At 56.9% G+C, this 15,667-nt stretch overlaps 1 protein-coding gene across 1 annotated transcript in view; it reads right to left on the reverse strand.

Annotated features, from left to right (window-relative positions):
- The window catches only part of SORCS2 (sortilin related VPS10 domain containing receptor 2), a 343,880-nt gene that overhangs the window by 35,587 nt on the left and 292,626 nt on the right, over positions 1-15,667 (reverse strand). The window contains exons 7-10 of the mRNA XM_036246746.1: positions 15,318-15,436; positions 14,415-14,504; positions 5,643-5,822; positions 2,467-2,613 (exon numbers count right to left, since the gene is read on the reverse strand). Of these exons, the coding sequence (XP_036102639.1) occupies positions 2,467-2,613; positions 5,643-5,822; positions 14,415-14,504; positions 15,318-15,436 (536 nt within the window). The remainder of the gene's footprint in view (positions 1-2,466; positions 2,614-5,642; positions 5,823-14,414; positions 14,505-15,317; positions 15,437-15,667) is intronic.

Below are 15,667 nucleotides of genomic sequence, written 5' to 3' on the forward strand. Positions count from 1 at the left end.
CGTGTCCCCGCTGCCCAAGGAACCTCCCAGCAGAAGCCAGTCGACGGCCCAGGAGAACTTCTGTGACCCGGGACTCAGAGAAAACACAAGACAGAGACATCACCGGTGTCGGACCCAAGGATATTTTTCCATCTTCAGTCAGAGGGGGAGGGGGAGAGAGAGACACATCGACTGGCTGCCTCCTGCAGGACCCGACCAGGGCCAGGGACTGAACCGCCACCAAGGCACGTGCCCTTGACCAGAACTGAACCCGCGACTCTTTGGTCTGTGGACCGACACTCTAACTGCTGAGCCAAGCCGGCCGGGGCCCAATGAGTTCTTTTTAACCTGCATATGAGCTAAACATAGTAAAAGAAAAATGCCGGGATTATTGCTATTTCTGGGTGACGCAGTTACTGTTGTGGCTTATGTCTCTCTCTTTTTTTAATCTTCACCTGAGGACATTTTTGCATTTATCTTCAGATAGAGCGGGAGGGAGAGAGGGGGTAAGAGAGAGAGAGAAACATCAATGTGAGACAGACACATTGACTGGTTGCCACCCACACGACCCAACCAGGGCCGGGGACAAACTGCAACCGAGGTACATGCCCTTAGCGGGAACCGAACCCGGGACTTGCTAGTCTGTGGGCTGACGCTCTAACCGCCAAGCCAAACCGGCCAGGGCTCGTGCGTCTTTTACACACTGTTTTCCCCAGTATTCTGCAGCCAGCAGGCCCCTTTCACGACGAGAACTAGAGGCTCCAGCGTAGTCTGCCCTGCTCTCTGTGGGGGCGCGTGGCTGGGTGAGGGGCACAGTCAGAGCACCCAGCCAGTGGCCACGCTGGTGCCCTGCATCCCTCCCTCCCCGGCCACCAGGACCACACAGCAGGTCCTGGGCCTCGGAGTCACAGTTCACCGCGTGTCTGTGCCCACTGTGCTCCCACACCTGCCCCCTCCCGGGGCTCACGGGGCTGCCTGGGCCCGCACACGCCCCACCCGGTTCCTACCCGGATTGTTGTAAGGCCGGGACATAAATCTCTCAAAGGCTATCTCTTTCCTGAACTGGATCTCTGAAGACAAGAATCTAATCTCAGCAAAAACCTGCTCTGACGGATCGATACGGCTTAGCTTGGCAACGCTGGCACAAAGGTGGGCCTTGCCCAGCGACTGTTCTCAGGAGCAGGTGCTGTTACCCTCGTTAGCAACAGCGGAGGGACTTGGGAGGTCAACCCAGGTCAGCAAGGGGTGTCCCTGCCCGGGCGGGGCTCCCGCAGAGCCCCACCTGGGGTCGGGCTCAGTTTGGAAGGAGGAGGAGTCGATTCTGCCCGGATTGCTCCCACGCAATGGCCCTGGGGCCCTGGGACACTTTAGGGAGAGGAGAGCAGTGGGTGGGCTCCGGCACCCCCAGAACTCTGAGGCAGAGAGGAAGGGCAGAGGCGCGAGCATGCCCAGTGCCGGCTTCTCAGCGGAGGGCACATCGGGCAGGGCTTTCCGGGGTCCGTAGGAGTCTGCTACGGACAGCGTGGGGAAGGGGTGGTCGCAGAGGGAGGCGCTGCTGGGCCCTGCCTGCCCGAGCCGGGTGTGTGTCCCTGCCTTCCTCGTGCCACGGGGCACTTTCACCACCCTCCTCCCCTTTCAGCAAAGCCTCGGGAGCAACGGCGGACTTGACCCAGGTCACGTCGTCAGTGGGAACCTGGGCGGCAGCCCTGTGCAGCTCCCACTCCGCCCGCTCCGGCTCTGGGTGCCCACGGGGGAGGGTCGGGAGGCGGGCGGTGGTGAGCTCCCGGGGGCAGGGAGAGGGGCCCCCTGGGGCCCGAGCAGCCTGCCTCAGGCAGACACACGTGGTCCCTTCAGCCGCTGCCCTCACACCTGCTGCTCCCAAGTGCCCACCTCAGCCAGGGCCCCTGAGAGCTGTCCTTCCGTCCTCACAGGTCGGACAATCTGCATGCCACCCAGACCTGGTGCCCAGAAAGGGAAATGCACTCCCCGCCCCAGGGCGGCCAAGACACGGGCAGCCTCCACTCCCACTTATTAGCAGGGCGCCCTGGGGGGGTCTCATGCCAGGGGACTGCAGCTCAGCGCCCCCTCCAGGCAGAGTGCACTTCCTGGCCCTGACGTCGGCCGTTGGGATCTGAGATGGAACAAGCAGGCTGGCTGCGAACCTGCCTGTTGTGCACACCCTGAGAATGTGCCAGGCCGGTCCCAAGGGGAGGACGACAGACACACAGAGCAGACCCCGGGTGTGACAGGCAGACACATCTGGAGGACCTGAGTGCTGGCCGGGTTGTGTGCAGCAATGTTGGGGCCGGAGGGCGGGGACACACTGCCCCCTGGCCTCCTCCCAACTCTCCTGTCCACCGCCCCGGAGACGTGGTGGCCCCTGCCTCTCCGACGGCCCTGCTCAGATGTCCCCGTCTGGCCTCGGGGTCCCTCCAGCAACGCCGTGCGCCCGGCCCACCCGTGTGCGTGGCCAGGGCAGGCACTTACCGGCTCACAGTTGGTTGGCTTCCCGTTCATGTCCACGCTGGGCGGCCTCAGGTGGTTCCAGTCACGGCCCTTGTTGTAGGTTATGAGCGTCACCACCTTGCCGTTGACTTTTTGGTTCGCCAGGAAGACCCCTTTCACCCCTTGCACCTGGGGCAGAAAGGAAAGGCCGTGGGAACCTGTCCGGAGCCCCCGCTGGCTGGCGTCCATCACGCTCCCCCCCCCCCCGCTGGCTGGTGTCCACCACGCTCCGCCCCTCCCCCCGCTGGCTGGCGTCCATCACGCTCCGCTCCCCCGTCCCCCCCCACTCCCCCCCGCTGGCTGGCGTCCACCACGCTCCGCCCCTCCCCCCGCTGGCTGGCGTCCACCACGCTCCGCCCCGTGCTCAGCTCCACGCACACAGCCCTTCGTCCGACAAGGGCCTGAGCCGAGGCCGACTTCGCTCTGGGGACGAGCGGGCTCAGGGGACGAGAAGCCCAGACTCTGACCGGGAGCCAGGTCTGTGACCCCAAAGCCATGGTGCTCTCCATGACACAGCTGTCCTCCAGAGGCAGACACGGGTCGCCGGAGGGCGAGCAGAGCCCTGGTCCCCGAAAAGTCTGCGCATCATAGTCACCCCGTCTTTGGGCAGAGCCCCTGCCTCAGACCCTGTCCCTGGCCTCCCTCCCTGTGCACCACAGGGCTTCAGCCAATGGAACTGTTCAGGGCTCTCTGAGCCCCCTGCAGGTCACCCCCAGACAACAATGCCAAGTAGCAAGGACGAGGGTCCGCATCCCCCCAGCGTTCCCAGAACAGGGCTCGTTTTGCCTTCAACGCTCATGGTCAGCCTTCCTCCGAGGGGCCCGTGGCATTGACCCAAACACACGCCACACCCTCACCAAATGGCTCATGAGAAATGGTCGCACATCAGCCGCTTCCCACAGTTCAACCCCGTTCCAAGTTCCTGGGCACGGCGACCTCAGACGCAGTCACCGAGGCCCGTGGGGCGTGACCTTCAGCACCTCTGTGTGCCGACAGCGTGACCTCCTCTGCACAGTGTCACCCTCTCCCAGCGACCCTGAGCACAGGGAGGCTCGGACAGCGATGGGATGTGCCCACAGCCCACAGCCAAGGGTCGTCCTTAGGGTTACAGTAATAACATGGGTACCAAGTGCCCATTCTGTGGTTGGGTGGCAAAAGGGGGCTCCGTGAGGGCCAGAGGTCTGAATGCCCCCACTCCAGGAGGTTGGGGCTCCCTCCCAGGGGCACGCCATGGGTGAGGAAGACGCGGGAAGGAAGGGCAGAGCACGGAGCAGTGTGTGAGGTTCCCTTGCGAGCTGCAACAGAACCTGGCTGGAGACAACGCCCGGCTGTCCTGGGACAGTCCTGGAGGTCGGGGGTCCTGGAGGCTCCGGGACAGTCGGTTCCCGGCCTCCGCAGCTTCCATGCACCCGCACGCTGGGCTCGCGGCCCCTCCTCCAGCCTGCAGCCCCCCTCTCTGGCTCATTCTGCCCTGCACACAGGTGTCTGTCCATCCCCTCGCTGCCTGTCCACTTCTAAGGACCCTGTGGTTGCGAGGCCACCGCATAATCCTGGGTGATCTGCCGATTCGCTGGCGAGCAACCCCAATTCTGTGTCTGCACGGAAGGATGCTTAGGGGGGGACGAGACCAGCCCTCATCTCCGCAGATGGCGCTTTGTGGACGGTCCTCCTGGGGTGACGGCCCCGGGGTGTGGGCGACCAAGCCCCTTCCCTCACACATGGTCCCTGCACTCTCTCCTGCTCCTGAGACATCACCTGGGTGGGCATCCGGCTGCCCAGCGCTGGGTTCAGATGCCACCAAATCCTAAGGGCAAGCAGGATGCTGACTTGCCCCATGACAAGGTGCCTTACTCGGCAACCACTAGTCCACATCCCAGCTGGTCCCTGTGACAACGCTCCGGAGTAAGTGACACGACCCTCACGTCCCAGAGACACGGACCAGCTGCCTCCCCAGGCCAGGCTGGCCCTGACACACTGGTGCCCAGCAGTGCGGGTCATGGCTCCGCCCTCTGCAGGGCTGTGTGGTTTCTTGGGGAGCTGGGGCGGCCATAACAGACCTCCTCACCCTCAGTGACTCAGACACAGAATGTGTCTCCCACAGTTCTAGAAAACAGGGATCCAAAGCAAAGGTGTGGGCGGGGCTGCCAGGTGTGGGCAGGGCTGCCAGGTGTGGGTGGGGCTGTGAGGTGTGGGCGGGGGCTGTGAGGTGTGGGCGGGGGCTGAGGTGTGGGCGGGGCAGCCAGGTGAGGGCGGGGCTGCCAGGTGAGGGTGGGGCTGTGAGGTGTGGGCGGGGCAGCCAGGTTTGGGTGGGGCTGTGAGGTGTGGGTGGGGCTGTGAGGTATGGGCGGGGCAGCCAGGTGTGGGCGGGGCTGCCAGGTGAGGGTGGGGCTGGGTGCCCTCTGCAGGCTGCCAGCAGCTGCCTGGTTCCTGGCTGTGGCCCTCACCCGGGCTCTGCCTGCATGTCCCATGGCTTCCTGTCTCTGTGTCGTCTTCGGGTCCTCACAGGACACTTGTCCTCTGATCTCGTCTCAAGACCCCTCACTCAGTGACAGCTGCAGCGACCCTTTTCCAAACCAGGTCACAGTCCCAGGCTCTGCCATGTGATGCGACCACAGCTCTCGGGGCTGCTGTTCAGCCCTGCGCGGCTCTGTCCCGCCCTGGTCAGGAGCTGGCACCAAAGCTGGGGGGCCCCAGGCGGCATGTTGAGGAGGAGGAGGGAGAGGGGACCAGGGGCCAGGGAGAGACGGGAGGGAAAGAGAAACTAGAGGCAGGGACCTCCGAGGGCCTCAGACAGAGTGGGGGTCACAGCCTTGGCGGGGCTTAGGCAGGCCGAGGGAGTCAGGAACTTTTCACAGAGGACGGCCTGCAGCCCAGTGGTTAACAGGGACCACTAACAGCCCAGTCCAGCGAGGGCCAGCTCCCCCGTGAACCCCATTCTTCTCGTTAGAACCCCTGTGCTACAAAGACTGTCCTCGTCGAATTTCCAATGTTGTCAGAAAGGGCGAGTCTCTCTCCCTGTACAAGTACCCACCTAGGGTCCCCGTGGCCTGCAAAGCCCCAAATATGGGCTCCTTTACGAAACACTTGCAGAACCAGGAGAGAGCAGGTGGAGAGGGGGGTGGGCCGGAGGAGGGGTGCGCAGGGCCACGGGGTCCCACCTCCAGGATGTCGATGACTACGCCGTCCTCCGCCTGCCGGGAGCTGCGCACGTCTTCCAGCACCAGAGAGTAGGTCACGCCCTGCGGGTCCGACTGGTACAGGTGGTAGGTGTCTGTCTGGTACCACTCCTGCACGGCCACGAACACCTGGTTCTCGTCTGTGCTGATGATCTGCAGGTCCTGGGGACGCGGGGAGAGCAGTCAGGGGCGGCAGGCCCAGGGGTGGCGCTGGCCTTGGGCTCTGGGGTGCCGGCTCCGGGCTCTCTGGGACACGGGCTGCCCTAGATGTGCACTCTGGCTCCCCCAGCCCGGTGGCCTGGACAAGTCCCTTTACCTGCCTAGGCCTCCGCTCCCTCACCCTGAAATGAGGTGACAGTCTGACCCTCCGCACTGGGCTGCAGGAGGGACGACCGGGTACAGGGTGCGGTCCAGAGAGGCCGGCTCCACCTGGCCCCTGGTCAGGCTGTCTTGTCTGCCCATCTGTCCCTGCAGTGGGGAGGAGGACTCCTCCATGCACCCCCGATGGTCACCTCTGGGAGGTGGGGGAGGGGTGGGGTCCTCCCCGAACCCTCCCGTCATCCGTTCCTCCACTCAGTGTGTGTTCACTAGGCGCCTGCTGCACTGTCCCAGGCACGGGAGCTCTGCCCTCTGGGAACAGCGCTGGGCGGAAGGAAGGCACCAGTTCACTCCAGCCGCACACCCAGGGGCAGCACCTGCTGCTCGACTGCCCAGGCGGAGGGCTGCGCCACAGCCGTGGGTGTCCCCACAGGGGGTCGGCGGCACGCAGCAGGCGCCAGGGCACTGTCGGAGCCGAGGGCAGGCCCCTCGCCCCGCAGGGGACGGAGGTGAGCCGCACCTCCCAGGCTCCAGCCTGTGTCTCTCCAGGAGCAGACGGCCAGGCAGCGTCTGAGCGAGCTCAGCAGGCGTCTCGGGTTCGGTGCCAGATTCACGGTTCCGGAGCCCAGCAAGACGCAGGTGGTGGAAAGAACGGGAGCTCGGGGCTAAGCTCGCTCTTGTCCCCCCCCCCCAGCCAGCGCCAAATGCCGCTGGGAGCCCCGGCAGGCGCCTGCTCAGGCCCGTTCGCGGCATCACGAGCCTCGCTCTGGCGTCCCCTACTTTGCCCTCTGTCGCCCAGAGCTGTCATCACCCTTCTGGCCACACAGCTGCCAAGACGCAGGAGCTGAGGCAGGTGCAGAGGCTGCCACATGGCTGGTGCGGTCTGGGGTCCTATTTTCTCCACTGAGGTCAGGGCGTGGAGAAGGTGGCTGTTTTCTTCTAACAACAGAGGGAGCCCCTGCTCTCTCCAGGCGGACACGGCCTGCAGGCGAGAGCGGATGCGGGGCGGCCTGGGTCAAAGGAAGGGGCTGTGCAGACAGGGGACGCGGTTGGAAGGCACCCACCGTGCACCTCGGTTCAGGAGGACCCCAGCGCACCCTCTGGCTATGGACGTAAATCTAACCCACGGGAATGACTGGAACCAAGAAGCTGGGACTAAGGAAGGATCAGCGAGGTCAGGGGACCTGGGCCTGGCGGTTCCCGGCTGTGACATGGGCCAGTAGGGTGGATGGAGTCAGGGATGCAGAAGAAACCTGGTTCAGGCAGGGGGTCATCTGCTCTGCTCTCTGCCCCTCCCCCTTTCTTCATGCTCAGCCATGGGCCAAGCTGTACTGCATTGTCGGGTATTTGTATTTTGCTGCTTCAGCAGCAGAGGGCGCTCTGTGGGCCTGGGTCTCACTGGTTCGGAGCTCAGGGAGGGCCCGGCCTCTGTGGCACAGGGCCCTTCAGTGTGTACTGTCCCTGCATCTCCGGACGGCCTCCTCTGCCCCGGGGGAACTGAACTCTGGGAAACAGAGGAACGTATAAAGTGATCAAAGTTGTCTATAACACCCCCTGGAGAGACCTGACATCAACTTTTTTTTTTTTTAATCCTCCCCTGAGGACATTTTTTGCATTTATCTTGAGGTAGAACGGGAGGGAGAGAGGGAGGAAGAGAGAGAGAGAAACACTGATGTGAGAGAGACACATCGACTGGTTGCCACCCGCACAACCCCAACAGGGGCTGGGGACAAACCGCATCTGAGGGACGTGCCTTTAGCGGGAATCGAACCTGGGACTCTGTGGTCCGCGGGTTGACACTAACGTTGAGCCAAACCGGCCCGAGCTGAAATTAACTTTTTAAGGCGTGTACTTTGGGGCTGTTCCCGTGTGATGCGTGCATCTCTCCCACGTGGCTTGCAGTTTGCTCCCCGAGTGTGGGGGAGCACCAAGTCCGGCTACGCCCCTCTGAAGGACCGCGTGGTATTCCACTGTGCGACGGCCACATGTCACACTACTTCCCGATGGCGAGCCTTTCGTGCTGCCGACCTTTCTGTGCAAACGGTCCCATAGGTCAGATCGCCGTGGGACAGGGGGACACTTCAAAGTCCTGGTTCCTTCCATGTGGTTACCTTTCTGTCTTGAGAGTTAGTATCATTAGTTCCTTTCCACCAGCAGGGCAGAGGGCGCTCACTCACTTCAGGCCAGTGTCAAGAACAGCCTTTTACAAATCTTTGCAGATTAGAGAGTGATAAATAATCTGCCATTTTTGCTTAAATTTGCATGCGTTATTGTTTATTTAAAAAAGAAAATTTGCCCTGGCCGGTTTGGTTCAGCAGTTAAAGTGTCAGCCTGTGGACTAGAGACCTGGGTTCGGTTCCCGCTAAAGGCACGTACCTCGGTTGCAGTTTGTCCCCAGCCCTGGTTGGGGTCATGAGGTGGCAACCACCCAACATATCTCTCTCACATCAATGTTTCTCTCTTTCTCTTCCCCCCATCTCCCTCCCACTCTATCTGAAGATAAATGCAAAAATGTCCTTGGGTGAGGATAAAAATAAAATAAATAAATAAATAAAAATTAGAAGCAGAGACATTTGTTGACTCCTTATATAAACAAAAAGCATGAAATCAATCATAGATCTGTGTGTTTGTTAGTAGGTACATGGCCAGGAAAAATATGTGGAAGGAGACACCAAGGTTGCCAGTATTTGTTATCAGGTAGAATCAGGTTTGATTGTAAGCAACAGAAATCGGGGGGGGGGGGGGGCTTCAATCGAAGCTCATTTCTCCTGCATATAAAAGAAACCAGATTAATAGTCCAATGTGGGAGCTCTACAGAGACACCAGGGATGGAGGAGCCTTCTGAGCCACCATCCCACTGACTCGTGATATGGCTCTTGTCCTCATGGTCCAAGATGATTGCTAGAGCTCCAGCCATCATATCAACAAGCAAGGCAGCAGGAAGGAGGAAGGAGAGAGAAAGAGAAAGGCCTGCCTTCAAAGGGGGGCTCTGAGAAGCCGCCCAGGACAACTCCACTTATAATATCTCATTGGCCGTATTTTAGAAATAGGACCATGGTAGCTCCATGGGAAGCTGGGAAATGCAGTTTTTTAGGTGGGAAGCAATATACTAGCTAAAATTTGGGGTTTATTAAACTAAGATGAAGAGGCAGATGGATATTGAGAAGTCTCCAAGTTTCCACAGGAGTTACCGTGAGGAAAGAGGAAGTCAGATTGCCCTGGAAGGAGGGATGGAGAGGCAAGCAGGTAGAAATGGTATAGATATTTGTACGATTCTATTACTTGTAGTAAATACATTTTAAAGAAGTAATTTTGTAAAGTTTAAAACCATTTTCATAAGCCTGGTAGGGAAAATTTTCCCCATAGATCTTTATATAAAATTCATAGCATTTTGAATATATCAACTCACTGCCTTCTGGCCTCCAAGGTTTCTGATGAGAAATCAGCTTAAAATCGTAAGGGGGATCTCTTGGACATGACAACTTGTTTCTCTTTCACTGCTTTCAACGTTCTTTTCTTGTCTTTCAACAGTTTGATTATAATGTCTTTCTGTGGATCTCTTTGTGTTTATACTATTTCAGCTCATCACCTTTTAAAGTATTTATTATATTCATGTCTTTCAACAAATTTAGAGAGTTTTGGGCAAAAATTTTTAAAATAGTTTCTATACCCCTTTCTCTCTCTTTTCTCCTCTGGAATTCCCACAATGAGTATGTTGGTCCATCTGATGTTACCCCACAAGTCCTTTAGACGGCGTCTACTTTTCCTCAATCTTTTTTCTTTCTCTGCTTCAGACTCAATACTTTTTAAATTGATTTTAGAGAGAGGAAGGGAGAGCGAGAGAGAGAATGAAGCATCAATGTGAGAGAGAAACATTTATTGGCTGCCTCTGTACATGCCCCAAACACAAATTAAACCAACAACTTGGGTATGTACCCCAACTGGGATCCAAACCCACAACCCTTAGGTGCACAGGACGATGCTCCAACCAATCGAGCCACATTGGCCAGAGGTACACTCAATAACTTTAAATGTCTTATCTTCAGGTTCTCTGATTCCTTCTTCTGTCTGCTTAAATCCGATTTTGAATCCCCCTAGTGAATTTTTCCATTTCAATTAGTGTTCTTTTTAGCTCCATAATTTCTTTTTTATTCCTTTCTATATTTTCTATTTTGATTGCTATTTCTATTTTTTTCACACATTGTTTTCCTGACTTCCTCCACATTTTTCTTCAGTTTTTTGAGAATCTTAAGATATTGGTATTAAAGTCTTTGTTTAGTAGGTCTACCATTTGCTCTTTCTCAGGAACAATTTCTGTTGGTTTATTTTTTTCCTTCAAATGGATCATACTCTGTACAACTCCTGATTATTCTTGTTATTGAACATTGAAGATTGAATATAATAATGCCATAACTATGGAAATCAAATTCTTCCCTCTTCCCCAGTGTTTACTGTTTTATTTTTGTTTCTGTTTTTGATTGTTGTATGCTGTGTCTATACCAGGGATCAGCATGAGCTATAAACTTAGGTTCTTCTTAGGTCTTTTCTGAGTCTGCTTTCCCTGGGAATGCATGGGGACTTTCTAAATTCTTCCATATATATGGCAGCTTTAGAATGTTCTAGTCCTTAAATCTATGATTCCCAAAAGGGAAAAAGAAAGAAAATAAAGTGGGAAAAACAGGCTTTCAACCTTTAAATCTCTTGGAAGCTTCCCTGGCCGGTTTTGCTCAGTGGTTAGAGCATTGGCCTGCTGACCAATGAGTCCCGGGTTTGATTCTGGTCAAGGACACATACCTCAGTTGCTGTTTGTCCCCAGCCCTGGTCGAGGCAGCCAGTCAATGTGTCTCTCTCGCATTGATGTCTCTCTCTCTCTCTCTCTCTCTCTCTCTCTCTCTCTCTCTTCTCTCTCTCTCTCTCTTCCTCCCTCCCACTCTGTCTGCAGATAGATAGAAAAATATCCTCGGTGAATATTAAAAAAAAAAAAAAAAGTAAATCCCTTGGAAGTTGCTTCAGCCCGTAGTGATTGCAATAATGACTGCCAGGCGGGATGTGTGTACCCCTTCATGATCAAAAGCAGCAATCAAGAATCAGGGCACAGACTCCCGATATCTGGACCCCAGGTCCTGTGCCCAGGTGGCTCCTGCGGCTCCTGCAGGCTGTGTGCAGGCCCACCTAGGAACGTGAGCTCAGCGGAGGGCCACGGGGCTGGGCTGGGGATGGGCAGCCACAAGCGGGGTGCGAGCTAACATTGTGGAAATTAATCTGAGTTACCATCCAGGTGTTCTCCTGAGAGCTTTTGAATAGACTCCAAAGCTCCAAAACAGTTACATCAGACAGAGTCTGTCCTGCAGCTGAGGTCTCAGCGCGGAGCTGGACCCCTGTTGCTGACTCACCGTCGCCCCTGGTGTCTCTTCCCCCTTATTCTTGTGCTCCATGAACTGTATTTTACTTCACATCAATTTATTACCCGTGAAGGACCATTTAAAGTAAATCTGCATTTACGTTATGCTTTTGAGTGTTCTTTATATAATTGATGGTTATTTGGATTTTCCTCCTCTTTTGTCTGTTTATAGCCTTTACCTACCTGTGTCCTGTTAGAAAACTTAAGTATTTAAAAAGAAATCACTACAAGTGAATAATTCCAGCAAAGGATATAGATAAATACAATAAAAACTGTTCACCCTTTATAGTTGTCACAGAAGGTGACCGGTACCACCTACACCTTTCACGTAGCAGGAAAACAGAAATGATACAATGCCATCTGGCAAATCCGAAATGCGGTCTAACTTTGCCCGTGACGAGGCCAACCCTTTTAGGAAGGACCTAAGCTACACAAACTCTTCTATCCTTTGTCCAGAAGTTCTTCACAGACCACCAGGTGGGCAAACAGGAGCAATCCTTGCGGCGCAATTACGGGCACCGCACACTGCTTATAACGATGACAAATGGGAACAGCCCACGCGTCCAGCATGTCTCCGCAGCGAAAGCTCTGCAGCCACGTAGAGTGGCCTCACGTGTCATTCCAGGGCAGTGCCATGCCACACGGTCACGTGGAAGAGGCTGTGGACAGGGGCCTGCTCAAAGGGAAACCCATCGGGGATGGATGGAGCAGGAGGCTGGGTCCCCACTACTCTGACATCGATTGTTTTCCTGATGCTACTCAGGCAATTAAAGAAAAAAGTCGGGGTGGTTTAGGGGCGGGTAATAGGCAAGAGTTTCAAATTCACCATAAAACAACAGAATCCGATCAGGGAATTCAATCAGTTCTACAAGTTGTTGGGGGAAACACGGGGGTCTGGATGCTCCCTGAATCTGGTGAGGAGGAAGGAGCCCCTCCCTCTGGCTGGACCGAGCTCTCAGCACAACCATGTGTGGGTTTGAGGACCCCACGGGGCCCTGGGGGGGCGTGTTCCCCGAGAGCAACCTGACTCCGCTATCGTCCTCAATGGCCCACCAATGGGTCCTGGACATGGACCTCCAAGGTGGACACTCAGCGCCAGTGCAAGTGACACAGACCTGAATGGGTCCCTTGAAACTGAATGACACCAGGCACATGCAAGTGTCTGATTTCTGTCACCCACTGACGACGGGAGGCTCTGTCTTCTGTCACGGCCCGACGGCTCATTCCCATAACCCTTCTTTCCACGGAAATGAGAGAGAAGGTAAGGCATGTCAGGGGCCTGCCAGGTGGCGCACGGTCGTGGTCCCTGCGAACCCCATGGAGGACGTGGAGAAACACGCACATCATGTGCAGATGAGGGCTCTGAAGGTCACAGAGGTCATGCCCTGTGGCCATGAGCTCCTTACAGCATCCTGAGCACTGGCCTGGCTGCTGATCCAACCGCCTTTTCCAGAGACGGACAGCAGTTCAGTGCCCAGGTCGCAATGCCAGAGGGGGCAGGAAGGGACCCTGGCGTTCCCCTAAGCCAACACCAGGACAAAGAGCACCGATGCTACAGCCCCCAGGGGTGAGGGAAAATCTCCAAAGCGGAAAATCCCCACCCACTCAGGGATGCCGAGGTGGCTGCCCCAGATGAAACCATTAGCTTTTACCTACTCAACTCAGCAAGCCTGGAGTTACTATCCTAAGCTTGCTCCTTTTCTTTAGTTTCCTCTTTCCTTTCTTTTCTTCAAATAGACATTTAAAAATGTCTTTTAAAAGCCTCGTGTGCTTGTCCTACTTCTGGCTCAGCGGGGCTGCAGCGCCCAGAGCAGGGACTCAGGTGCCCTCGAACTTGACCGCCAGCCACTGCCCCGGGACTTGCAGGACCAGCCTGTCTGCTCTCACCACCGCACATGCCGCCCTCCCGCCGGGCTCTCTCCTGCCCCAGGGCCTTTGCACATGCTCTGCCCTCCACGGAACATCCCCCCCCACGTCCCCACCTCTGGGCTTCAGACCAAATGCCCCCCTCAAAGAAGCCCCGCCCCTCCATCACTCTGTCACTGCCTCTTGTTCCCTTCACAACACGAGTCACAACTTGCTGGTATTTTATTCACCTGTCTGCCTCTTGACTCTCTACCCGTTTCCTCTCTGGAGCGCCACGACAGGGAAACCAGGGAATCTGGTTCTGGGGCAGCAGGTTGCCCGCTGTTCCCAGCTCGCACTGGCTCAGGGAGAGTGTGGGAGGCGGGGTGCAGCCCCCGCGCCGCCCGGCTCCTCACACGGAGTGGAAACCAGCGGGGCAGGCCATCTGGCGGCCTCCGGAGGGAGCGGCGCGCCAGGCTGGTCTCGGACCCACCAGACTTGGGTCTGAGCCCTGCTCTGGTTTCCAACTAGCTGTGCGACCTCAGACGGGTCACTCAGCTTCTCTGAATGTCACTCGCCTCCCTTGTGAACTAGGAAAAACGTATCAGCAGGAAGGGGCTGAGGAGTTGAGTCCTCAGGTAAGGCTGAGACCAGGTCTGGGCAGCCCCCCTGCCCCCATTTTTGTCTGCCCAGGCAAGGGAAAGGAAGTACCATTAATTGAGCACCTACTATGTGCCAGGAACCACACGAGGTAGTTGGAAAGCAGAGGTTAATAAAACAGAAACTGCCCCACCTCTTGAAACCTCTAGTGAAAGCAGGAGACAGACACAGGGCGTCCCCAGCACCCTGGGAGTCAGGGGAGAAGGGTGGGACACAAGCAGGAAAGGGAGGCCCAGGCCGCCTGGGGGGTCGCTGGTAAGTGACGTGTCTCTGAAACACCACACGTGCAGGACCTCTGCAGGAGGACGGACTTGCAGACGGAAGAGCGGGCAGAGGCCCGGAGACAGGACAGAGCCAGGCATGTGGATGCTGGGGCAGAGGGGGGAGGGGAAAGTAACTGGAGGAAACAGGCCACCCTGGCTTTTGTCCATCCTGGCCCAGGGGTCATCAAACATCTGTGCAAGAGTCCTACTGCCCACAAGCGAGAGCAGACTCCAGATCGGGCCACGGGGGATGAGGACGCCTCTTACCTTGGGCAATGCGTACTTCGGCAGCCTCATCAGGACGGAATCGTTGCGACGATAAGATACATAGTATTTGGTGTGGTTGGCAGAGGTCGCCTAATGGAGGGAGAAGCATGCTTTGAGGGCCTGGATTCCTTCCAAGCCAGATCCTCATGCATGAAAAACTACACTTTGTATTCAGCTTGTGAAAAAAATGCCCTTTTACTTTGCTTATACCTGCTCTGCCTGAAATAGACAAACTCCTATTCATCCTTCAAAGCCCCAGAACCAAACAGCCATCCTCTGAGAAGTCTTCCTCCACCTCCTTCAGTTAGAACTAATCTCTTTCCTCCTGTTCTATCAAAACCTCATTTCCCTGCATCTGAGTCGTGGAACAAGTGGAATGGACTTCCTCAGATTTGAGCTATCCAGGAGACGGGATAGGCTGTTTTGGAAGGACTGAGCTCCTCGTCAGTAGACGTAATCAAGAAGGGGTATGCCCAGTTGTTTACTGAAGTTTCTGAATGTCAGGCCACATGGTTTCTGAGGGTGTTCCCAACAATGACCTGAGCCTGTGTACAGGCAGCTGGGTGCTGCTCAGCAGGTGCCTGGCAGCCAAGGGCAATGATCAGACACCCCAATCAGTTCCAAGTGGAGCAAAATGAGTGTGGGCTGGGGCCCCGAGCTGCAGGGGCTTCTGATAGAGAAGGCAGAGGAGCCGGCACCCTACAGCGGGTTCAGCTCTGCAGCTGTGGGGGGGGCCTGCAGCCACAGGAGTGGGGGGCCTGGGGAGGGGTGGGGACTGAATTAAGTAGCTCTGAGAGTCAAGGAGCCATTTTATCCCCCGCCCCGTCTGAGCGACTCCATTTCCCCACGACGGCTCGACTCCGCCCCCACGTGCCCAGTCTGCCAGCCACGGAGCAGCGGTACCTTGAAGAACACGTAATCACCCTGCACGATCAGAGACCTCTGGTCGATGGGGTGCGCGGACGGGGAGCTCAGCCTCTTGCCGGAGCAATTGAAGATGCGGCAGGTGATGTACCGGAAACCTGCGGAGAGAGCGGCCCGTCCGGGCACGTGAAGTCCCTAGCACGGGGCCGCCTCAGACCCGCTGATGCCCAGCCGTTCGCTCCATCTGCCCGCTGACACCATGGCTGCGGGTCACTGGGGTCGGGATTCTAAGGGGCTTGCCCTGTGGTCGCAGCCACTTCTGCATGGGGTGGCTCGGGGCCTCAGGAAGCTACCGGAGGTCCCGTCTGACAGATGAGACAGGCTGACAG

This window comes from Molossus molossus, unplaced genomic scaffold (genome assembly GCF_014108415.1).
Source record: "Molossus molossus isolate mMolMol1 unplaced genomic scaffold, mMolMol1.p scaffold_m16_p_1, whole genome shotgun sequence".
Classification (NCBI taxonomy): domain Eukaryota; kingdom Metazoa; phylum Chordata; class Mammalia; order Chiroptera; family Molossidae; genus Molossus; species Molossus molossus.